Below are 25077 nucleotides of genomic sequence, written 5' to 3' on the forward strand. Positions count from 1 at the left end.
AGTCAATCATACTGGAGAAAATGGATGTTTCTTTACATAAAATGCATTGAATGTAACAAAAGTGTTTCTCGAACTGGTATTAGAATTTCAATTAAAAGCGTTGTTGGTGCAGATTAATCACAAAATATTGACACATCTTGGAGTTTTGAGGAAAAAGAAAGTTGATTAAGAATTTTAAATTTGAATTTAATGCCAAAAAACTGCATAAAATATCTCGATATTTACATAACACAGCTCGGAGAGAAAAGTAGTGCAGAAATTTTATTTTAGCGTAGGCGCAAAGGTTTTGAAAACAATAACGAGTCACTTACATGTATATATTCTTCTACCATGATGCACATCTTGACAGAAGTATGGTTTTGTAGATTTCAACCAACTTTGAACTTTTCAGAGAATACATTTGAAAGGTACTAAATTTTATAGGACAGTTGCAGTACTCATTACCTATAACATGTTCATTATTCTTAGGTATTGCATAGCACAAGCCTTGCTTTTGCTAGTCCTCCTTCCGTTTGGTCTATCTCTGCAATAGAAACTGGACAAAACTTGGAACGGAAGATAATGCTATTATTTACAAAAGAATGCATTTTCACAGTTCGAAGTAATTTGATATGTTTTCATATTCCATTTAGGTTATATTTGGCACTGGGGATAGTCTAAGAGCTGTTACAGTGACGGCCAATTCTGGCTTTGTACGAGCAGCAGAGCACCAGGTATTAACAACTTGTTTATAAACATTTTAAAACATTATCAATGCTCGAGCTTTACATATTTCTTTAAGATTTATAAAGTCTTGAACAGTTCTGATTTATCGATCATGGTATAATTCTTGATTAAGGGATTCTAAGTGGCTAGAAGCTGAAGTTACTTAAATCTGGAATGAAATCATTCGATGTAGTATTGTGATAGAGCTAAATGCTCAGCGACTGATGTTGATGCGCTGATGAGGAATCAGCAAAATTGATGAATAACTCCAGCTCTGTTTTAAATGTCTTGTATTGAAATCAACACAAATATAAATAACAAATAAATAAAGAGTTCCTTCGACAATTAAATCTTGACTTCAAAATTTATGTCCAAACGGTTTTTCCGTATAAAAGTTTACTTTTTACATAACTACAGGTATTCCTGACATAAATTCCAACTCTGCAGAGATTGTCATTAAGTTAGTTCTTACTTTTGAGTCCTAATATTTTCTTCTTCCTTCTTCATTCAAAACCATACTTTATATAGCATATTATGCTGGCAAGGGAACATATGCCAAAGAAAATTTCTAAACAAGTATAGACTCTTACAGTGAGAATTAGTCAAGATAAATTTCTATTTGTATAACGGTTAATCATACATAATCATTATACCAATCAACATTATAATGAGCATAATATCAATATTTTTAATACAATAAAATTATACAGTAAAAGCTAAAACATATTAGGTCCAGGTTAAAACATGTCTGTAAATTAGTTAAAAATCTTTAAGAGGATAATAATAAGTTGTAACAAAATTGGATTTTTTTGAAAATACATATTCTAATAAGATAATTTTGAGAAAATCAAAAATCAAGTAATAATTCCTGTGTTTAACTTTTGAGAGAAATATTGTCACAGAAAACCTTGTGACAGTATGTAGCTTTTCTATACATAAATTGATACTAGTAGTTTGACTTCATTATTTTCGCACGAGTATTTATTGCCCTGCCGACAGACAAAGGGTGGCATGGTTTTTGTCTCCATTCAGTGCTTTCACCCAACTATCCGTTACACTATTGTCAGGAGCATAACTGGTAAAGAGTTGTTGTTAAAATTTCATGGCTCTTGTTTCATAAAGCAGAGCTGTTGTTTTCACTTGGTCGTTGGCGACTCAGACGGTTCGCTACATGTCTCTCTTCTCAACAACCACTGATCTAAATGCTTTATAAAATGCAATACAATTTCCCTACATTTTGCCCGCCCGCTTAGCTGAATAGCGCACATTTGTGGAATCATGAGTTCCCTGGGCGGGGCGGGCACATGTTCTTCATGACTATTTAATATGAAATCATTCGTCATCCACTTCTGATTCATTTTAGGAAGTTGGCGGTTACTTGCGGCACAGTTTGTACTGGTACAGAACCCAGGAACACTGGTTATTAACTGCCCGCCATTACATGATATTAAATACAGTACAACCTCTCCAGCTCGGCCCTCTTTTAAGCAAAACCCTCCCTATAAAAACATCATCAAAATTTCCCTAAGCTGAAATATTCTATCAAAGTTATCTCTCCAGAACAACAACCTACATAACAGTCAAGGGTGTTGCTCTACAGAGGTTGCACTGTACTGTTGAAAAACGGCGTTAAACCCAAACCAGAAAGTAACAAATTTCCCTACATTTTATCAAAATTACGTCCTGATAAGCTCGCTGTGACGAATGTCACAAGTCTTTAGCTATTCTATATCGTTTGTGTCGGAATGTCACAAGAGCGTTTTCCATATCATCAATGTCGGCTTCATGTGTAGACACCTTGTGAACGCAAGCTCATATCTCAGTTATTATTAGTTTGACTATTCAAAGAATAGTCTAGCTATTCTACTCACCCTGGCATCGGCGTCACACCTTGGTTAAAGTTTTGCATGTAAGTACATATGGCTATCATTTAAAGGCATATACCTTTGAATTTTATTTTTCTTATTCTAGGTCAATAACCAACTTCACTGGGTCAAATCCTATAACTCTGACATGTATTTTGGGCAAATTATACCCCCCTTTGGACTAAGAAAATATTCTGGTTAAAGTTTTACATGCCAGTTACTATCTCCAAAACTAATGCAGATTTTGAATTGAAACTTCACATGTGTCTCCGGGCTATGAAATTTGGTGATAGCACATAACTCTGACTTGCATTTTGGCCAAATTATGACCCCTTTTGGAATAAGAAAATTCTGGTTAAAGTTTACATGCAAGTTACTATCTCCAAATCTAATGCAGATATTAAATTTAAACTAAACATGTGTCTTCGGGGTTATAAACTTAGGTGATTGCACCAGGTCCCATAACTCTGACATGTATTTGGGCAAATTATGCCCCCTTTTTGACTTAGAAAACTCCTGGTTAAAGTTTTGCATGCAAGTTACTATTTCCAAATCTAATGCATATACTGGATTGAAACTCTGTAGATATTTTAACATTAGTGTAACATTCCTGCTTCTGGGACAACAAATTGAATAGTCGAGCACTGGCTGTCTTATGGACAGCTGTTGTATGATGTTACACCTGCAGGGCTCGCGCTGGCATTCGCCAATTGAGCCATTGGCTCAAGAAAACGAAAATTGGCTCAAGAAAATTCCGATTGGCGAAAATCGTCAAAAAGTATGACTTTTGACTTTTGGGGAAAACCTACGTACTAAAAATAGACCAAATTGGTAGTTTTGGACCTCGCTTTGAAATATCGCGTGACTGATTTTCCAATACATTGCCGAAGGCGCTCCAGCGAGGACATCCCTATTCTGCGGCCGTGCGGCCAAATTTGCGGCCATTTCTGCGGCCAACTGCGGCGCTTTTATGGTAAGAGTTAATTAGTATTCATGATAAGATCTTAACAACCTGCTGTTTAAATCACTGCGGGAGAAGACAACACTTAATTGTCTTTTAGCTTTTCGATAATAGTGTTGTGTAAAATTATTTCTAATCTAATTGTAAAAAATATATTTGGTTTTTACTGATCAATATGATTTTTAACTATTACAGTTGTGATTGGTTATTTGTGTTAATGATTATTCATAAATTATATTGACTAAGATATTTGGTGGTGTCATAATTGAATTGTTTTGTTAATTGTCTTGGATGCATGTGCCTTTGTGCTCTCGTGTCATGACAGTTAGTAAGTGACACGTTTTCCGATATACACAAATATTGCTAATTATGTCCAAATTCTAATTAACCGCAATTGTGACATGTGTATCCACAAATGTAAATGAAATAACCACACATCACTTTGACACTGGTTCCATAACTATATAAGACAAAAATTCAGCAAGGTCTGTCTGTACTGCAGATAAGCTGTCTTCAGGTGATGCTTTCTTGTACAATAATTCGCATTCTAAAGTGTATAAAGGAATACGCAATTATCACTGGATTATAATATTTCTAAAGATTTTATGGCAAATTGACAATCGTTCTACCTTTTTCAATTTCTGTCTAAAACACTGTTTCACAGAATTACAAAACGCTTCGATTTTCAAAATAAAATAAAAAAGAAAGAATAGCCGTTCATTTAAATTCTTTTTTAGTCAAAAAAACCCCAAAACTATTGATAGTTAGTTAAAATGGCAGTGATCATTGGACACAGCCAAACAAAGTACTTTGCTAATTACATATCTGACATTGATGCATTGTGTTTAAGTTTCAGTGGTTGTCGCGTTGAAGATTTGATACAATATGACGGCGTTCCAGAGGCAATTGCCAATACTTCGGTAAGTCTTACATTATACTTACATATCATTTCATACGCCGTATTATTATGTATTTTACTCATCTGGATAAAAAGTGATTATGAAAACAGCAAATAACGAATATTCAGACATCGATAAGAACGAAGAAAAAAAAAGAAATATATCTCGAAATATTTGAGTGAATTGACACAAACACATTATTAGTTATAAAAAAAGGTTACACGCTATATCTTTTATGCTAATTAAAATTTTATACCTGTTGGAATGTCATCTTCATACTTTTTAATAATATTAAAATTAAATGCCGATTTTAGATATCAGAAATTTAAAACTTTGATACTGACAGATTATATGCTGTAGAAACACATAAGAATTTGCCGTATATAAAAGTTGTTTTACATTAAAAATAATTATTGCAGCCGTGCAAAGAACTATAAAAATAAATTGTATTTTATACTTCTTTGAGCTGTGGTACGGGTTCGATTCCTGATTCGGGCATTTTTTCTTATTGATTTGGCATTTTAAAGATACTTTAGAGCTAAAAACACAGTATGCGGGAAATTTCCATAACCGAAATGCACCCGTTTTTTTCACGACAGAATTCGTTCGTTTATAATTTTATACGAGATTAAAATTCTGCGAGCGCAGGAGAAAATTGCGCATTCGTGAATAATCTTTCATGACCTAATTTAACTTCTAATATAAACAACATTTATTATTATTATTATTATTGTAAGACGTACAACCCTATTCAATTAGATTTTACATAAATCAATAATTGAGAGAAGCTTAATAACATCTATTTCTGATTAAAACTTTACGATGTTACGGAAATATTGTTCGCTCACGTGAATTACCCGATATATTTTATTTGTAAGTCAGTATATTTTAATGAAATATAATTAAATATAATAAGTGTTGACATTTAGATAAATCTTTTTATTTTATTATCTAAAAAATGGTAAAACATGCAGAAGTTACAATAGAAATATTAGATAAATATTGCATTCCTGAGAAGGTGATATGAAAAATGTTCACCGCGAGATATATGAATATTGACCGAGGCGCCAGCCGAGGTCTATATTCATATTTCGAGGGGTGAACATTTTTCATATCACCCTCTCAGGAATGCAATATTTATTTTATTATACCGAAAGCTTATAAGGGTCAAAGCATTTACTGGAAAATCAACATAATAATTTATTTAACATTAAAAAGTAATTACTAAACAAATAATGAAGACAGAATTAAAGAGTCTTTACTTGTTAGCACTCATAATTTGTGGCGACTTTGCTGTGTAATAAGACTTTTTTGATAGATTTAGAGCGTTTACGTATCACTGACCCCTATATTTATTCTAATACATGTATTTCAACATTGTGTCAATCAGAAGCATTCGAAAAACGGCGATAACTTTCTTTATTCAAAACGAAACATATAAAGATCGCAGATGCAAGAGCAACAGAAAAGGTAATTTTATTAGCTCACCTGAGCACGAAGTGCTCAAAGGTGAGCTTTAGTGATCACCCTGTGTCCGGCGTCCGTCGTCGTCCGTCGTCCGTCCGTCCGTCCGTCCGTCCGTCCGTCGTCAACAATTTGACTGTTAACACTCTAGAGGTCACATTTTTGACCCAATCTTAATGCAACTTGGTCAGAATGTTACCCTCAATAAAATCTTGGACGAGTTCGATATTGGGTCATCTGGGATCAAAAACTAGGTCATCAGGTCAAATCAAAGGAAAAGCTTGTTAACACTCTAGAGGTCACATTTTTGGCCCAATCTTAATGAAACTTGGTCAGAATGTTACCCTCAATAAAATCTTGGATGAGTTCGATATTAAGTCATCTGGGGTCAAAAACTAGGTCATCAGGTCAAATCAAAGGAAAAGCTTGTTAACACTCTAGAGGTCACAATTTTGGCCCAATCTTAATGAAACTTGGTCAGGATGTTACGCTCAATAAAATCTTGGACGAGTTCGATATTGGGTCATCTAGGGTCAAAAACTAGGTCACCAGGTCAAATCAAAGAAAAAGCTTGTTAACACTCTAGAGGTCACATTTTTGGCCCAATCTTAATGAAACTTGGTCAGAATGTTACCCTTAATAAAATCTTGGATGAGTTCGATATTTGGTTATCTGGGATCATAAACTAGGTCACCAGGTCAAATCAAAGGAAAAGCTTGTTAACACTGTTGAAGCCGCATTTATGACTGTATCTTCATGAAACTTGGTCAGATTGTTAATATTGATGATCTTAAGGTCCAGTTTGAATCTGGGTCATGTAGGATAAAAAACTAGGTCACCAAGCCAAATCAAATGAAAAGCTAGTTTACACTAGAGGCCACATTTATGACCATACCTTAATGAAACTTGGTCAAATCTTGATGATCTGTAGCTCAAGTTCAAATCTGGGTTAGGTGGGGTCAAAAACTAGGTCACTAGGTCATATCAAAGGAAAAGCTTGTTAACACTCTAGAGGCCACATTTATGATTATATCTTCATGAAACTTAGTCAAAATGTTAAACTTGATGATCTTTAGGGCAATTTTGAATCTGGGTCATGTCGGGTCAAAAACTAGGTCACCGGGTCAAATCAAAGGAAAAGCTAATTAACACTGTAGAGGCCACGTTTATGACCATATCTTAATGAAACTTGGTCAGAATGTTAATCTTGATAATCTTTAGATCAAGTTTAAATCTGGGTCAGATGGAGTCAAAAACTAGGTCACTAGGTCATATCAAAGGAAAAGCTTGTTAACACTCTAGAGGCCACATTTTTGACTATATCTTCATGAAACTTAGTCAGAATGTTAAACTTGATGGTCTTTAGGTCAAGTTCGAATCTGGGTCATGTCGGGTCAAAAACTAGGTCACGGGGGTCAAATAAAAGGAATAGTTAGTTATTACTTTAGAGGCCACATTTATGACCATAACTTAATGAAACTTGGTCAGAATGTTAATCTTGATGATCTATAGGTCAAGTTTAAATCTGGGTCAGGTGTGTTAAAAAACTAGGTCACTAGGTCAGATCAAAGGAAAAGCTTGTTAAGACTCTAGAGGCCAGATTTATGACTGTATCTTCATGAAACTTAATCAGAGTGTTAATCTTGATGATCTTTAGGTCAAGTTCGAATCTGGGTCATGTGGGGGCAAAAACTAGGTCACCGGGTCAAATCAAAGGAAAAGCTAGTTAACACTTTAGAGGCTACATTTATGACCATATCTTAATGAAACTTGGTCAGAATGTTGATCTTGATGATCTTTAGGTCAATAGGTCAGGTGAGCGATACAGGGCCTTCATGGCCCTCTTGTTCTAACGTATAATTATATAAGCGCCTCGTCTGAAAATTTATCGACTCAGTTTTTTAATTAATGCGAAAGTATCAATCTCTCAACGGGTGATATGAAAAAATAGTGATATGAAATTATGGATCATATAACCTGCGCAGAAATTGAAAATAACGATTTTGCGCATGTGATATAAAATCACTGGGGAATATAATATTTTATTCAAGTTAAACTAATGGGAAATTTGCATTGGACATTTATGTGAGGTATAATAAATATTGATAGCACGCTCGCATTTCAACGCAATCACGTATAAAACGTTACGCGATAAAGTATTTTTATTTCCTTTTGTACATTATTTATGTAAGATATGAATGATTCTGTCATAAAACCCAACAAAAATACCATTTATCAAAGAAATACGAGTGTTTTTCGGTTATGGAAATTTACACTTAAGACGTGTTCATGAGCGAAAGACATAGTACATAGATATCATTGCATTATTGCTAGTACATGACTCCTGACACAAACTGCCGGTCAGTAGTTTGTGCTGTTGCCCGGGCTAGAGTTTGACACAGGTTGTTTGGTTGGTGTAAAACTTTTTTATGCTACAATATACAAAACCTTAAATGCTCCTACAGAAAATAACTAATGCTGTTTAAAACTTTGTGAAAGGAACGGAAAATATTTATATCAATTTAATTTCAGGTTGTGTGTATTGTGTGTGGTATAAATAACATCTACTTTAAGAAGACCAGAGATGAAGATGACCAGATAATTGGACGTTTTGAAAAACTCTACGACGACATCAAGAAGCTAAATCCGGAGTAAGTTCCATAACTATTGAACAAGTTTAATAAATTTAATGTGGAAAGTCACAAATGTACTATTCTTTTTATCACATAGCTTTTCCTGCCAAAACATTTATGATTCTACTTTCTTAGATATTAAAAGCATGTCAATTTATAATTCTGCTTTCTTTAGATATTATAAGCATATCAGTTTGACCAACGCAAACGTATTAGTATGTAAAGGTAATATTGATGTACGTTTGTGTTCAGCTGTTTTAATTCTAAACGCACTATGTTGGTTTTCTCATCGCGCGGCTCATTCTAAGTAATGACTTTATTTCACTTCCGTGACGTCAAACATGTGATAAATGGCGTTTCTGGACGTTTTCAGAGAAATAACTTAATTTGCTCACGAGAAACTTACATGCTATGGATTTCGACAATATTACAGTCTCATATATATACATACATTAAGTAAATATAGATGCACACAACTCCAATACGGGTAGAGTTACCAGTATGTGAAGGTAATATTGATGTACGTTTGTGTTCAGCTGTTTAAATTCTAAACATTATTTTATTTCAGGTGTAAGGTTGTATTTTCTGAAGTGCTTCCGGTATCCGAAAGCGACAGCAGATACCATCCGTCTCGTGATGATGTGGAAGAAACAAATAGGCTGGCTAAAGTTGTGAACTCGGCACTGTCCTGCGTTGCTGCTGTTTACCCGGACGTCACTTACGTCAGCCATCCGACGTTCACAAATAGTCATCTGGCAAAGGACGGTTTACATCTGAGCTATGAAGGCACTAAGTTAGTAGGAAAAAACATTGAAACTGAAATTAAGTTAGTCAGGGAAAATTTACGGACACATAATACTTGTTTAACTTACAGTCAAGCAGTCACACAAAACAATAAAATTTGTGAATATCCGCGTAAATCTAGTGATGAAAACAAAACGATGAAGGAGATCAGACGCAAAATTTCTCGCGAGAAACCGGATCAAAACAGAACTGTATTCATAGGAAAACGCGCCAATGCAGAACAGCCAACTAAAAAAGTGGAAGTAATACAAAACGAACTGAAAACTGAACCCGTATTGCGCAAAAATGGGAAGAAAATGGCAAAGAACATCCAATTTAATATTCCGTCCGCGTCAAACAGATTTGAGATTTTAGAAATAGAATCGTGTGAATTACTTACGTCAAAAAACGACGAAGAGTATTCAGATACAACGCACGAGGAAAAGCGAAAAATCAAAGGGAAGTATAACAAATTACCTGCGAGTGATGATTTCGTTCAGTATGGTGGTGGCCATCCAGAAGTTTTTATGAACATAGCAAAAACTCTGAAAAATAATGTTGCTATTGATATTCTTAACAGTGCCAAGAGCGGCGAGGTCAGCGAGAAGATATCCACTGATGTGCCCATGAAACCAAAAGGGGGCGAAATTTACTTAATTGACACGAATGAACTTCCAAATAAAAAGGACGCTTTATTTGATAGGTATTTTTGGAGACACGACGGAAGTAAACATTATCCAAGAAATACAAATGAACCAAAATTGGTTAAATCAATCTACAAGATAAGGGACAAATCAAATGATAAAGGTTTTTCAACAACGTTTCAAAGATATACGTTTAAATTGACGGAATGTGACAGATTCGTTTTAGTTCAATACATTGGTGATGAAACTAGCGTAAAACCTACAACACACGGAAACAGTAAAACTTCAAAAGAGTTCGTACCTACTAAGCCGTCTGTAATCGAAGAAATAAAAGAAAATGCAGACAACTTTTCTAAAACTGCAAGTATTATTAACCGTGAGTCAAGAAACAAGGCAACTTGTGGTTTGGATTTCGGATTAAACACAACGCGAAACGTGAAACAAGTTGAAAATCATCTTTTAAAAGCACGGAGAGATAAACGGTTGACGCAAGACGATATTTACAATTTGTTAGAAATTTCTTATCATCTTGAAACTTATGTGCATCAAATTGATATATTTCCTTCTTTAATTACCATTGTAGGTTTACCCGAAACAATGAACGAATTTAATGAACTTTTGATAAATGACTCTGGTACGACTCTCAAGTGCTATATAGACACAACGTATAAGCTTGGAGAACTGTTTGTGACCGTATTTTCATACCAGCACATTATTTTTGAAAGTACACCAGTAATACCTGTCGGTTTTATGCTTCATGAGAAACGTGACCAGAAATACCATGAACGATTTTTATCCATTTTGAAGCAAAATATACCAAATTTAGGAACTTCAAAACATCCAATCATCTGCGATCGTGAATTGGGAATAACTAACGCTATAAAAACTATCTTTCCTTCAGTACAGATGATACATTGCTGGAATCATTTAAAACAAGACGTTAAAAGGTGGTTACAAAATAGAAAAGCTTCTAAAGACGATTTACAAGTTTACATCACGCACATTGATACATTGTTAAGGTGTCCTAGTCTTGAATCATTCAACGACAAATTAGATGTTATGAAAAAACTTTGGTCGCAAGAATTTCTGCGGTACTTCGATAAACACTTGAAAACAGCAATTACCGATCATAGTATGCGCAAAATTTTAGATAACTTCAATATTTATAATCATTACTCTGGAATTACAACAAATCCTGCAGAAAGTATTAATAATGTTTTGAAATCTGTTCAACAGAGGCGCGAGTTACCCGTAGATATGATTGTACTTACTTTATTTTCCGTCCAAAAATATGACTTCACAGAAATTCAGTGTAGCAGAGCAGGTGTAGGAAAATATTCATTGAAGAATGAATGGGATTTCGCTAAAATTGAGGTCGAGGATATCCAAATACTAAACTCATGTGGGAGTCCCGAAGAAATTCTTCAAAACGTTAAAGATGAACTAGACTCAATTAAAAAGTACACTGAAAAATGCAATTCACAGACTTATACTCCAGAAAAAGAACAAACGGACATTAATATTCAAAGCGAGAACGTCACTGAGACTTTGTGTGATTCTAAAAGCAACAATTTAATTGATAAAAACATCGAATCTGACGAGATTTCTAATATACACAGTGATCTTAATGGAACGTTAATACTTGACAAAGAAGAAGACGAAAGAAAAGGAAAGGAACACTTAATTTCTCAGGAATATTTAGCTTCAAAAACTATTAAAGAAAATAAAATATTTTTTGTGCCGAGCATGAATGCATTCATGGTAGAAGGCGTGAAATCTTCTAAATATGTTGTTACTCTAGACCCAAAAGAATCTTGTAGTTGTCCGTCGGTTGGAACGTGTTACCATCTTATGGCCGTTAAATCTTCTTTAAATATGGCGCTTGGAAAGCCTGAAAAGCCAGTAAGAAAAAATTTATCACTTCTAAGAAAAAACAGCAAACCCCGTGTTGCGAAAAAGACTGGTCAGAAAAAACCTAGAAAAACAGATTTTGACATAAATCCAGCACCCGACTCTATTTTAGCAACTACTCCGAAAAGAAATGAAACAATTTTAACAAAAACTCCCAGAAGTGACTCGAAAGTAATTTTAATGACACCCAAAAGTGATAACAAGAAGTCAGTTTTAAAACGCAGACTATCAATGAGTGTGCCGACTAGCAAGTCTAAAAAGAGAATAACGTTCGACGACGAAGAAGAAAATGTTGTTTCTATGGACACAACAAGAAATGATGAAATTGAAGAAAAACCGGAATACTGGAAAGAAATTTATAATTTAGATATTGATGACAAAAATTTAATTTTGAACGATTCCGGATGGTTAAATGACAAACATATGTCCGCAGTTTCTGAAATTTTACAACACCAATTTCCAGATGTAAAAGGACTCCAATCTACTTTAAATATTGCTCACTATAATGAAAAATTAACACAGTGGAATATTTCTAAAAAGATGAAGAATATCGAAGGGCCTTCCATCCAGATTCATTTTAATGGGTATCATCATTGGATTGCTTCATATCGAGATAATGATAATGCCATCCATGTTTTAGACAGTTTGAAATCAAACAGGACATTAAATTCTTATATTAATATACAGCTGTGCCAAATCTATGGAGATTCCAATCTCAAACATATTGATGTTAATGTACCTCATATTCAACAACAAACTAATTCTTCTGATTGTGGTATATTTGCCATTGCTTTTCTGGTAGAACTATGTTTTAACAATTACATAATTGATACAAATTTAAGGTTTAAAATACCAGAAATGAGACAACACCTGATCGAATGTATAGAAAATGGTTATTTTCAGCCTTTTCCCAAAGTTTCTAAAATGCCGAAAATGCCAAAACCGGAAACAAAAAGTACTAAAATCACTTTATATTGTTCATGCAAACACCCTGCATGTCTAGACGATGTTGTTAAATGTAGCAATAAGAAATGTACCATTCAGTGGTTTCATAAACGTTGTGTAGTTGGTTTTTTACATGAAAACTGGGTTTGTAAAAATTGCAGATAATCATTAATTTTTATTGAATGACATGCCATATTGCTGACATATATGTATGATAGTTTTATCTTAGTTGTAAACTGCAGCGTTACATCGTAGCTATGACGTTCTATAAGATATCATTATGATACTCTCGAATTGTCAAATTAAATGAAACCATGTTAATAGTAAATATTCTAATTCATCCCAAGTTTTGTGTTATGAAATGTGCCTTTATATATTTGTCTAATTTTGTTGTTATAACGTTATTATGTTTGTATGTATATAATCTTTGTGATAAAATGAAACAATCTGTTATCATTTATAATTGTCTTCCTCAAATAATTTGCGATTTAAATTTGAATATGAATTTGACATGGTATTTTTATTTACATATAATGAATGAAAATCTTTTACTTACATCCTTAATAAAAGTATATTCTTTCATATTTGTTTTCAGTCGTTTTCACTAGTATCTAATGCCCCATAATTTTTCGAGTTTCGATATACATTTAATATCAAACTCATAATTAGTTGCAGTTGATGCTGAGTACGAGTCTGAGATTATATCACTAATACTCAAGAAGTCTATCTATAAGTAAATACGAAACCCTGTGACGGTAAATGTAGCATATTTTCGGCTGTTATTTCATTATGGTTTATGTAGCCTAAATAGGTGTATTTTTTTTTTTTTTTTACTTGACAGACTTCTGGAGTCTTATTGATCTAATTTCTCTTGTTTATATCATAGTATGCTGTTTCCGGATTTCATTAAACTTAAATGTGCCATAACTTTCCAATATTGCCCTGGCCTTGAAACCATGTGACGGTAAATTCAGCACATTTTCGGCTGTTATTTCAACATGATTTCTCCATCCGCTTGATGTCTAATCATTGATATTTTATATCATTTACTGACTACTCCAAAGTAATCCAACGTACTTGTCAATGATACTTTTATCCACCAACTAGGACAAATACAGCTAACAAGTACAATGATTATTCATTCACTAATCTTAATTAAAAGAAGAAATTTCACTGAAGTTGTCAAATTAAAATTATATGCGTAAATGGATAATTTCCAATTTGTATAAAGAGATTACTGATTTTCTACCAAAGTGATAGAACAATTCTTTTTACGCTTATCACTGATTATTATCAGTATAAAACATTAGGGGGTAATGATCTTATCATCAAGGACAGCAATAAACATAATAAAAAGCGCCGCAGTTGGCCGCAGAAATGGCCGCAAATATGGCCGCAAATTTGGCCGCACGGCCGCAGAATAGGGATGTCCCTCCAGCGAGAGATAATTGTTGGGCACAGTCTACTTGATTGTGTATTTTTAGAAGCGGGTCATGGTCGCAGTTTGTCAGCTGTGTGGCAATTAAAAGGATGACACCTTCGTCAATTGACTATGATTGCGGATAATCGTTAAACAAACAGCAGTCGAATATAATGAAGATCACAGTCGGCGCCTTTCAAGTGATTATCGAGTAGTTTGATTTGTACAGGGTCGGTAAACAAAATCAAAGGAACCGTTGGTGGTTGTTTCTAAATAATTTCGGTAATTGACTTTATTTGTCATAATGATAATCGGTAATTTATTGGTGAGCATTGTCGAGTAAATTATTGAAGTTATATATACTGATGTTCCTTACTTATTTCATTTCTGCTTGAAATTGAAAAACATGGCATCAAAACGTAAAATTGACTCTGGCATTTATCCCCCTGCTAAAAAATCAAAAACAGAAAGATCTTTTTTGGATAGTTGGAAATCTGGCAATGCTTGGTTAACGTTTGATTCTGAAACTAAATGCATGTACTGCAACCTTTGTAAGAAGCACAGTAAATCAAATACATTCACTTCTGGGTGCCCAGTCATGAAGAAAGATGCTGTTACCAAGCATGCTACAAGCACAGGAGCCTGAAATTCTATCTATAATGCTCCAAAATGGGTAAATATAAAAATGACCCCTCCTATAGGAGGGGTCATTTTTATATTTACCCATTTTGGAGCATTATAGATAGAATTTCAGGCTCCTGTGCTACAAGCAAAGGTATTGTTAATAGTTTATTAAGAGTTTTGTACATGTAATTACAATTGCTCAAGTTGAAAGTCTCTTGTTTAAAAGACCAAATTTAAAGTTATGTTGTTTTTTTAACAAAGTAAATGTGTTAGCCATAACTACATGTATGTATGTTGCACTTCAGTCAAAATAGCTATCATAGCACCATTCACACTTGAAATTCACAAAAGTTTTCATCCCGCAAACAGCCCCGCGCCCCGCCCCACAACCGCGACATACAATTGGCTCAAAGAAAATCTGACCCAGAGCAGGCCCTGACCTGTGTACCAAAAATTATTTAAATCTGTCCAGCCTTTCATGAGTTATTGTCCGGAAACCATGAAAACCATTGGACCGACAGACAGACAGACAGACAGACAGACAGACAAGCTCACTTCTATATACCCACCCAAACTTCGTTTTGTAGGGTATAATTATACCCCTTTTTTGACTTAGCAGTTTTGGGTTAACTTTTTGTATGTAAGCTGATATCTCAGTACCTACCTATGGAAAAGGATTGAAACTTCACACACTTGTCCATTGTCATGAGCTGATATGCATTGTACAGGTTCCATAACCTGTTTTGCAATTTTACAAAATTATGCCCATTTTCTGACTTTTACAGTCATTCAATTGACGAGGCTGTTGAATAGTCGAGCGTTGCTGTCCTCCAACAGTTCTTGTTTCATACAAGTCTTGACTATATTATATACTAAATGAATGATGTATGTTGAATAAGTCTCGTTTCATTCTGATGAAATTATGCCTTTTTTGTATAAAGCCATTGTTTCAACAAAAGTATGCTCGAGATTGTCAGATAGTTAGTGTCTCAGTATCTACATATCACAATTATATAATTATAAATGAAGCTTCACTTATTTATCCAACCCGCCCGCTTAGCTCAATCCAAAGAGAGCAGATCTACGGATTGCAGATTGCGGGGGCGTGAGTGCGATACCCGGGCGGGCCATATGCTCTGTTACGTTTTGATAAAAGACATTGTGTCTGAAATCATTCGTCCTCCACCTCTGATTCATGTGGGGAAGTTGGCAGTTCCTTGCGGAGAACAGGTTTTCAGAATACAGGAACACTGGTTAGGTTAACTGCCCGCCATTACATAACTGAAATACTGTTGAAAAACTACGTTAAACCCAAATGAAACAAACTAATATCGTTCTGAGATGAATTTCTATTATCATGCCAGTGTTTGCTATAGCCTATAGGCAACACTATAGTTAATAAGACCTTTATTGATACTTGATAATTGGCTAGAAATGATGATGTGTTTCTCCAATTAACATGCTTCTTTTGTTATATGATGGATACTTTATGCTTTCAGGGCGTGACATTTGCTGTTTTCCTTCATGCATCTAGAGCGCTAACAGAGCAAAAGGAGAAAACTGCAGAAAAACTCGTAGTGGATTCTTAATTGTCAGCAGTGCCATATGAGATATTTCAGCTACATCGCATTACAGCCTTGTCATACTACACCGATAGTTTTTGACGTGTGACATAAGCATACTTATATAGAGTGAACATCTTGCAGAGATTTTCTGTTAAAAAGACAATTTAATGAAAAATGATGCATCGCGTGAATGAAAATATTTACGAATAAAGGAATGAAATGCGGGACTGTTTTCCTTTACATGTGGGTTCAACCGCTGACTGGGAATGAATTTTCTTCCAAATGAGTGGTATTATTGGGCTCTCCGAATATCATCTTTTGTACAGCAGGAAGTATATTGCATTGCTCGTGTCGATCCTTGGTCTTCTAACAGTTGTCGATATTAGCAAAAACATTGTTCAACCTACATGATTGTGTGTTTCATTAATTTTGTACAAAGGCAGTTACTTCAGAAATCTTTGCCACAATTCATGTTAATTGAGGAAGGCAACAATACAAAATTTATACCAAAACCATGAAATGAGTATTATTTCAAAATCATGAAATGAGTGTTCAATGATGCAGAGATTAAATTTATGCTGAAAAGACTTGGCACATAAAACAAATCTGTTTTGTATATTAATTATGTCTCCCCCCCCCCCCTCACTTGGGGAGACATTGTTTTTGCCCTGTCCGTCTGTCTGTCAGGCCGTACGTCAATCCGTTCCTCCGCCACACTTCGTTTCCGATCAATAACTGGACAACCATTTGACCTAGAACCTTTTAATTTCGTAGGGTGGCAAGGCTTATGAAGTAGACGACCCCGATTGTTTTGAGGTCCCTACATCAAAGGACAATGTCACAGGGGCCTGAACATGGAAAACCATTTCCGATCAATAACTTGAGAACGACTTGACCCAGAATTTTGAAATTTCATAGGATGATTGGGCTTGCAGGGTAGCTGATCCCTATTGATTTTAGATTCACTCTATTAAAGGTCAAGGTCACATTGACCAGAACATGAAAATCCTTTTCTGATCAATAACTTGAGAACCATTTGACCCAGAACCTTCAAACTTGATAGTAGGACTTACAGAATAGGTGACCCTTATTGTTTTTGGAGTCACTGTATCAAAGATCAAGGTCACAGGTGCTATCTGCCTGTCACACTTCATTTTCGGTCAATATCTGAAGAACCATTTGACCTAGACCCTTCGAATTTCATTGGGTTATAGGGCTTACAAAGTAGATGATCCCTATAATGTTTTAGGTCACTAGATCAAAGGTCAAGGTCAGAGGGTCCTGAAGATGGAAAACCGTTTCTGATCAATAACTTGAGAACTGCTTGACCCAGAATGTTTAAACTTCATAGGATGATTGAGAATGTAGACTAGATGACCTCTAAATGTTTTTTGGGTCACTTGACTAAGTTCAATGTCACAGGGGCCAGAAATTGGAAAACCGTTCCTGATCAATAACCTGAGAACCCTTTGACCCAAAACTTTCAATCTACATACGTAGATAAAACTTTCAGAGTGGATGACCCCAATTGGTTATTGGGTCACTTAAGCAAAGGTCAAGGTCACAGGGGCCTGAACAACTCTCTGATCAATAACTTGAAAACTACTTGGCTCAGAATGTTGAAACTTCATAGTAGTTGACCACTATTGATATTTGGGTCACGTGATCAAAGGTCAAGGTCACAGGGGCCAGAACATGTAAAACCGTTTTCAATCCAATACTTGAGAACCACTAGGCCCAGAATGTTGATACTTCTTGGGATGTTTGGACATACCGAGATCATCTTGCATCCAACCATCGGTGTCTCTTGGACGTTTGCTCCTATCCCCTATTGACTTCTTGCCTATTACGTACTACTATGCATTGGGGGAGACATGCGCTTTTCTACAAAAGTATCTTCTGGTTTGTATTTTAAAAACATTTACTTCAGAATGGCTTCAGTTACCTTAGGCTGACGTACATCAAACGTTGGTGCAAAAAAAATCTTTTGGGTTGGGGGCGGGTGATGGATAAAAAATCAACTCCACACATACATTTAGCTTGAAAATGGGCCACATTTACTAACTTGCGGGGGTACTGGCGGAGAATGGTAAGCCGATACAAGTAGATGACACTAGGTGAAAGCAAATGTCAGCAAAGGCCGTTAGAAGTTACGTAAAATGGGTTAATTTATTATTTGTAAGCAGTTTATGTTGTTGATAGTCAATCTGTCATGCGGGGTAGAAATGTTTTATAGACGGCGCTTGTTTCATATATGTGAGGTATGTGGTTCTGGGACGATCTGTGTATGAAAAGAATTGGAACCACTGCCTTACCCTTGCATGATCGTAATAGGTAACACTTGGTTTTGCTGTAAGTCTGTGATTCCAGTAGGTATGCAAATTTTGATTCAGGATACCTCATGTTTTTTTTTTTCGATGTAAATGAGATGTGAAACCAAAATTTGTAGTCCTGTTTGGCGCCATATAACCTATACTGTGTTGGTGCGCCGTAAAACCCAAATAAATAAATAAATATTTGGAACGTGGATGGTGTTCCAAACATAATCGAGCGGTCAAACCAGAAACGGTGTTCAGAAGTTTGATGCGACAGTAAAACAAAGTCAATTTCGATATGAAATAAAGCTGCAAGTGAACTTAAGAAAATTAAAAAGAGAATATTCTGAGACTCCACCTGTGTTTTTGTTGGGTTTCTTCTCTTGTCATTTCTATATACGCAGTGGACAAATATCTAAACAACGAGGACCGTTCATTAGTAATGCAACTGAAACATGTCTTACTATTTACAACAATTACACTATCTTGGAGTGTATAATATTTGGTCACATACAACCCGTTTGCTCCATTTTTTTGGAGTTTCTGACATACACTTTTTTAGTTCACTTACGAACATCATGATGAGGTTTTAAGATCGTTGAATATCCGTCAAATGCCTTCAAAAGTAGGTAATCAGTTCAGAGCTGTGGTGTTACCATTGCAACAGAAAGAAAGTTCTTCTTATCAGAAACCGTTAACGGATCAAATTTCTTCAAGTCCTGTGGATTTGTTAAAAAGTCACCACTGCAAAGGGGATGGTTAAGGTTTCTCTTCATGTTTTTTTTGTGGAAAACTTTAAAAATCTTACCATATACCGCAAGCCCGGTTTCAAAATAATTTCACAAAAATGTTCTTTGGAACATTCCTCTAGTTTACAGAACATGGAGTCTAGGAGGCGGAGTACGTTTGTCTTATATGGCTATAATGCGAACTTTGAAGGTGATCTCTTAAGTCCTATATACATGTAGTTCTGTGACAACTTGTGTATCAACAGAATCGGTGCCTATGATTGCGGGAGAAGATTGATATGGTTCTAACAGTTTGTTTTAATGTATCTCTTCGATTCCAGCATGTATGAAAGTTTTAATTCCATACCTTATGTTTTTATTATGTAAATGAGCTGTGGGACCAAAAGTAGTCATGTTTGGTGCCAGGTAATGTGCTGTGTTGGTGCGCCGTAAAATCCAAACTGGCAGATCTCTGAAACAGCTTGCCCGATTCAAAAAAAGATTTAATGATATTAACTTTGGATGACCCTCACAGAATTCCTTCACGTCATGTTGATTTGTTAAAAGCATATCTACCCGGGAGCTGTGCCTGTCGCTACACGAAAGCTTCAACTATATAGGACCTTCAAACGTCACATGCTGATAGTACTGATTGAGTACACGGCCCCTACTGACTTTGATGTCACCAGGTCAAACGTCAAGGTCACAGGGGCCCTACTGACCCCTACTGACTGGGGTCAAAGGTCAAGGTCACAGGGGCCAACGTTAACTTTTTGCATGAAGGCACTTTACTCGCGAACCACTGCACCCAGGACCTTCAAACTTCACATGCTAATAGTACTCATCGAGTACACGACCCCTACTGACTTTGGGGTCACCAGATCAAAGGTCAAGGTCACAGGGACCAACGTTAACTTTTTGCATGAAGGCATTTTACTCGAGAACCACTGCACCCAGGACCTTCAAACTTCACATGCTGATAGTACTCACTGAGTACACGACCTCTACTGACTTTGGGGTCACCAGGTCAAAGGTCAAGGTCACAGGGGCCAACGTAAACTTTTTGCATGAAGGCACTTTACTCGCGAACCACTGCACCCAGGACCTTCAAACTTCACATGCTGATAGTACTCATTGAGTACACGACCCCTACTGACTTTGATTTCACCAGGTCAAAGGTCAAGGTCACAGGGGCCAATGTTAACTTTTTGCCTGAAGGCACTTTACTCGCGAACCACTGCACCCAGGACCTTCAAACTTCACATGCTAACAGTACTTATTGAGTACACGACCCCTATTGACTTTAGGGTCACCACGTCAAAGGTCAAGGTCACCAGGTCAAAGGTCAAGGCGCTGCGGGGCATTTGTCACCATTAGTGACAGCTCTTGTTATATGCCTATACTGGTAACATTGAGTATATATAAAAAAACTGCTGGCTTGATTTCGAAATAGTTTAAAACAATCCCTCAACCAAATGTCATTAAATCATTCACTACCTTAAAACATCAGGTCACAAGGAGGCGGGGCAGGTGAAACATTTCATATTCCAACATCTTTCAGATTATTTTGAATTGTCGAAGAATATGACCGCTAGACTGCTAGTCCGCTATACCCTATATTATAAATGAATAAAAGAATTTAAGAAAGATCATTTTTAGCCAAAATTTTATGTCCAGACTACTTAGCATTGACACATGCTCTTCTCTCAAGCACAATTTATTTACTTCATTCTGAACATGCTTTACGTAAAACAGTAAGTAATTAATATTAAAATCTGTAAACACCACTTGATGATAAGCTGGAATACTGAAACACACTACTGAGTCAAATCGATTTCGTTATACAACGTTACTGAAAAAAAGTTTAGCTCTTTAAACTTGATATGATGATACTTCTTTTTATGTTTTTCTATGCTTTTGACACAATGTTAAAAAGGTATACATGTACTTCTATTATTTACAATAATGTTTATTTGTTCGTTCTTTCAATTCCTAGTCTATGCAAATTTTGATTCCATACCTCATGTTTTTATTTCGATGTAAATGAGATGTGGAACCAAAATTTGTAGTCCTGTTTGGCGCCATATAACCTATACTGTGTTGGTGCGACCCAAATAGATAAATAAATAAATTCAATTCCTAGTGTAAACTCTCATCATCTCGGTGCTTGTAGTTATCCGGTTTTCTTGGGAATACAGGGGAGTCGCACGGAGAGGTGTTTACTGGTTGTATAATGGTAGTAAATTCCAAATGAAGACTTCACAAGCTTTGCCATGAATAATTGATAAATAATACAATTGTGCTAAAGCGTGCGCGGAGATAATGACAGGTCCTCAGCTGAAAAGACAATTTGGCTACTGATATTTAAATCTTGTGAAATATCTTTCAGGATGAGTACCATGAGCACCTCAGCTGGTTCTCTGAGCACATATCATACATCTTATAGAACTTTCATTTAAATTGATTCCTTGTACAACAAAAATAAAGGGAATATTCCAGGGAAGGAAGTCTTAATCCTAATCAAATGCTTTATCAAAAGTATTCTCATTGTTGGCATACTCTGCTAGACTTCTTGATATTTGGTAAGTAGACATGTTATACCAACTGGCGATGTAAGGTATTTCTGTCATTAAAATGCTGCTAGTACCGAGATCTTACCACTTATATAATATATAGATGGAAATGTGTTAGTTTTATGCAACCTACTCCCGGCTTCATTCTGAAACCTTTACTGTTTCATTATAAAGTTTTCATAGATAACAAGGCTAAAGCATGCATTGATCCAGAACGATGGTAGAAATGAGCAGAAACTTCTTAAAGTTGATAGACACGGTAATATCTTGGAATTCTATAGTCGGGTGTATAATGTTGAATGACGGTGTCTGAGGAAAGTCCGGGATATGTCTTGTAAAGGAAAAGACGGATAAATCAGTAGTTCAAGCCTTGTTGACAAAACTTCGTTTTACTGTAGGCTTATTTTTTTCACAGAATTTTTTTTATCTTTTACTAAGTGTTTCGTCATAAAAATGATAGCAGTTTGCGATATTTGTTTAGTGTGTTCCTTCTAAGCTTTACATGTTTCTTATTTAGTGATTCATCTACTGTAAGCTTAACAAAGTATAGTCAACCAGGCTCTCGTGAAATAGATATCTTTATGCCAACATCTTTCAGGTTATTTCGCATTGTCGAAGAATATGACCGCTAGACTGCGAGTTCGCTATACCCTATATTGTAAATGTCATATATATAAAATCCTGTATTCAGAAATTGGTGGCCCAGTTTTGAAATAATCCCACGCGATATTCATTTGATGACCGCTTCTTAAGATTGTTATACCCCCACCAAACATGTTTGAGGGGGTTATATAGGAGTCAGTTTTGTCACGTCGCGTCGCGTCGCGTCCCGTCGCGTCCCGAAATCTATTATCTCAGTTATTACCAAATGGATTTGATTCAAACTTAAAATACATGTTCCACCTTATCACCCACATCATGTGACACAAGGTGTATAACTCTTGACACCAAGTTTTCATGAATTATGTCCCCTTTTACTTAGAATTTAAAGTTAATTTTGTTGTATTTTCACTATATCTCAGTTATTACTAAATGGATTTGATTCAGACTTAAAATAGATGTTCCACCTCATCACCCACATCATGTGACACAAGGTGCATAACTCTGACACCAATTTTTATTAATTATGCCCCTTTTTACTTAGAATTTAAGGTTGATTTTGATGTATTTTCATTATATCTCAGTTACTACTGAATGGATTTGATTCAACTTAAAATAGATGTTTCACCTCATCACCCACATCATGTGCCCACATCATGTGACAAAAGGTGCATAACTCTGACACCAAGTTTTCATGAATTATGTCCCCTTTTACTTAGAATTTAAGGTTAATTTTGTTGTATTTTAACTATATCTCAGTTATTACTGAATGGATTTGATTCAAACTTAAAATAGTTGTTCCACCTCATCACCCAGATCATGTGACAGAAGGTGCTTAACTCTGACATAATTTTTTTATGAATTATGTCCCCTTTTACTTTAAATTTAAGGTTGATTTTGATGTATTTTCACTATATCTCAGTTATTACAAAATGGATTTGATTCAAACTTAAAATAGATGTTCCACCTCATCACCCACATCATGTGATACAAGGTGCATAACTCTGACACCAATTTTTCATGAATTGTGTCCCCTTTTACTTAGAATTTAAGGTTAATTTTGTTGTATTTTCACTATATCTCAGTTATTACTAAATGGATTTGATTCAAACTTAAAATAGTTGTTCCACCTCATCACCCAGATCATGTGACATAAGGTGCTTAACTCTGACTAATTTTTTTATGAATTATGTCCCCTTTTACTTTAAATTTAAGGTTGATTTTGATGTATTTTCACTATATCTCAGTTATTGTATCACATCATGTGATACAAGGTGCATAACTCTGACACCAATTTTTCATGAATTGTGTCCCCTTTTACCTAGAATTTAAGGTTAATTTTGATGTATTTTCACTAAATCTCATTCTGATTGGCTTAGAGCCAAAGGGAAGTAACCTTTTTTTAACTTTTGTACTGAGTTTCTTCCCCTTAAATTCCAGGAATTAGTCTATTTTTAGAAATCCTATTTTTAGATTTTCAATATTTTAGGTATTTTTCTAACATTTTTATAATAAGTCCTATGTAAAAAGTAAATACATTTTTCTGTGGTAACATGGGTCGGTAAGACATTTTTTTTTGTATTCACTTTTAGTGTATCTCTAATATTAGAGATTTAATATATTTACTAGTATTACTATACTAGTATTATACTAGTATTACTTATATGTGGAAGCCCAGGATGAAGTACTCCAAAGACTAAGTATTTTTAAGATTTCTTATGGTTGCCATTCTTCTGTGACAAGACCGTATGGTGGGGGTATGAGTCACTCCTGTGACAGTTCTAGTTTTGATTTGTCAGTATGGCCAAAGACTGCAAGTTCACTTTGCCCGATATGAACATAGGAGATATTTTAACTTCTTCTCCTCAGAAATTGCTGTTCCGATTTTAAATGATAATTACAGACCAATCTTCCTTGGAGTAACCTCAACCAAGACTATTCAAGTTCTCTGAATCTTTACGAAAACGTTATCATAGCAGAAAAAAATGAAATATCTTCAAACGACGTGTACTCCTATATCGCAAGTTCGACAATGTGTGTTTGTTTTACCCTCCTCCAAGATTGTTCATATTCTTTTATTCGTCACTAAACATTATCTGCTACAGTTAAAACTATGAAAAATCTTAAAATTGCATTCTCCGTTCACTACTGCTTTGATTTTGTAATAATGCTTCGGTAAGCCTATACAAAAGATTATTCATACTAATATGATTTGTCAAAAACACGACCACCCTTGGGCATAGTCAGTTTTCACGTTTTATTAGTGGTGTAGCGGATCTTGTATATAAATAGAGGAAACAGTCTTCCGGTCAGAATGAACTGACTAAATATCAAAATAATAATTTCACAGATATTGTATTTGCGTAAACATCTGCCAAAAATTGTTAAACTCGGGTCAGAGGTCTAAGGCCTTAATAGCTGCCGTGTTATATGTGATTGTGG

The 25077-nt window shown here is 35.3% G+C and overlaps 2 protein-coding genes across 3 annotated transcripts in view; both read left to right on the top strand.

Moving 5' to 3' along the window:
* Window positions 1-16643, top strand: part of LOC123531744 (UPF0415 protein C7orf25 homolog) — a 32261-nt gene extending 15618 nt beyond the window's left edge. For both annotated transcript variants that reach the window (XM_045312982.2, XM_053517212.1), the window contains exons 7-8: window positions 633-713; window positions 16354-16643. In XM_045312982.2, coding sequence (XP_045168917.2) covers window positions 633-713; window positions 16354-16443 — 171 coding nt within the window. In that variant the 3' untranslated portion in view covers window positions 16444-16643. The remainder of the gene's footprint in view (window positions 1-632; window positions 714-16353) is intronic.
* On the top strand, window positions 2208-13290 carry LOC123560077 (uncharacterized). The gene is made up of 3 exons (XM_053517210.1): window positions 2208-4451; window positions 8427-8545; window positions 9096-13290. The coding sequence occupies exons 1-3, from the start codon at window positions 4305-4307 to the stop codon at window positions 12973-12975; spliced, it is 4146 nt and encodes a 1381-aa protein (XP_053373185.1). The 5' UTR covers window positions 2208-4304; the 3' UTR covers window positions 12976-13290.
* Window positions 16644-25077: the final 8434 nt, after the last annotated feature.

Source organism: Mercenaria mercenaria, chromosome 11 (genome assembly GCF_021730395.1).
Source record: "Mercenaria mercenaria strain notata chromosome 11, MADL_Memer_1, whole genome shotgun sequence".
In the NCBI taxonomy this organism is placed as follows: domain Eukaryota; kingdom Metazoa; phylum Mollusca; class Bivalvia; order Venerida; family Veneridae; genus Mercenaria; species Mercenaria mercenaria.

Bases quoted from the DNA above. Each gene is read 5' to 3' on its own strand.
- LOC123560077 (XM_053517210.1), top strand. From the start codon at position 4,305: ATGGCAGTGATCATTGGACACAGCCAAACAAAGTACTTTGCTAATTAC. The intron at 4,452-8,426 runs GTAAGTCTTACA...ATTTAATTTCAG, and splicing joins AGGCAATTGCCAATACTTCG to GTTGTGTGTATTGTGTGTGG. The intron at 8,546-9,095 runs GTAAGTTCCATA...ATTTTATTTCAG, and splicing joins ATCAAGAAGCTAAATCCGGA to GTGTAAGGTTGTATTTTCTG.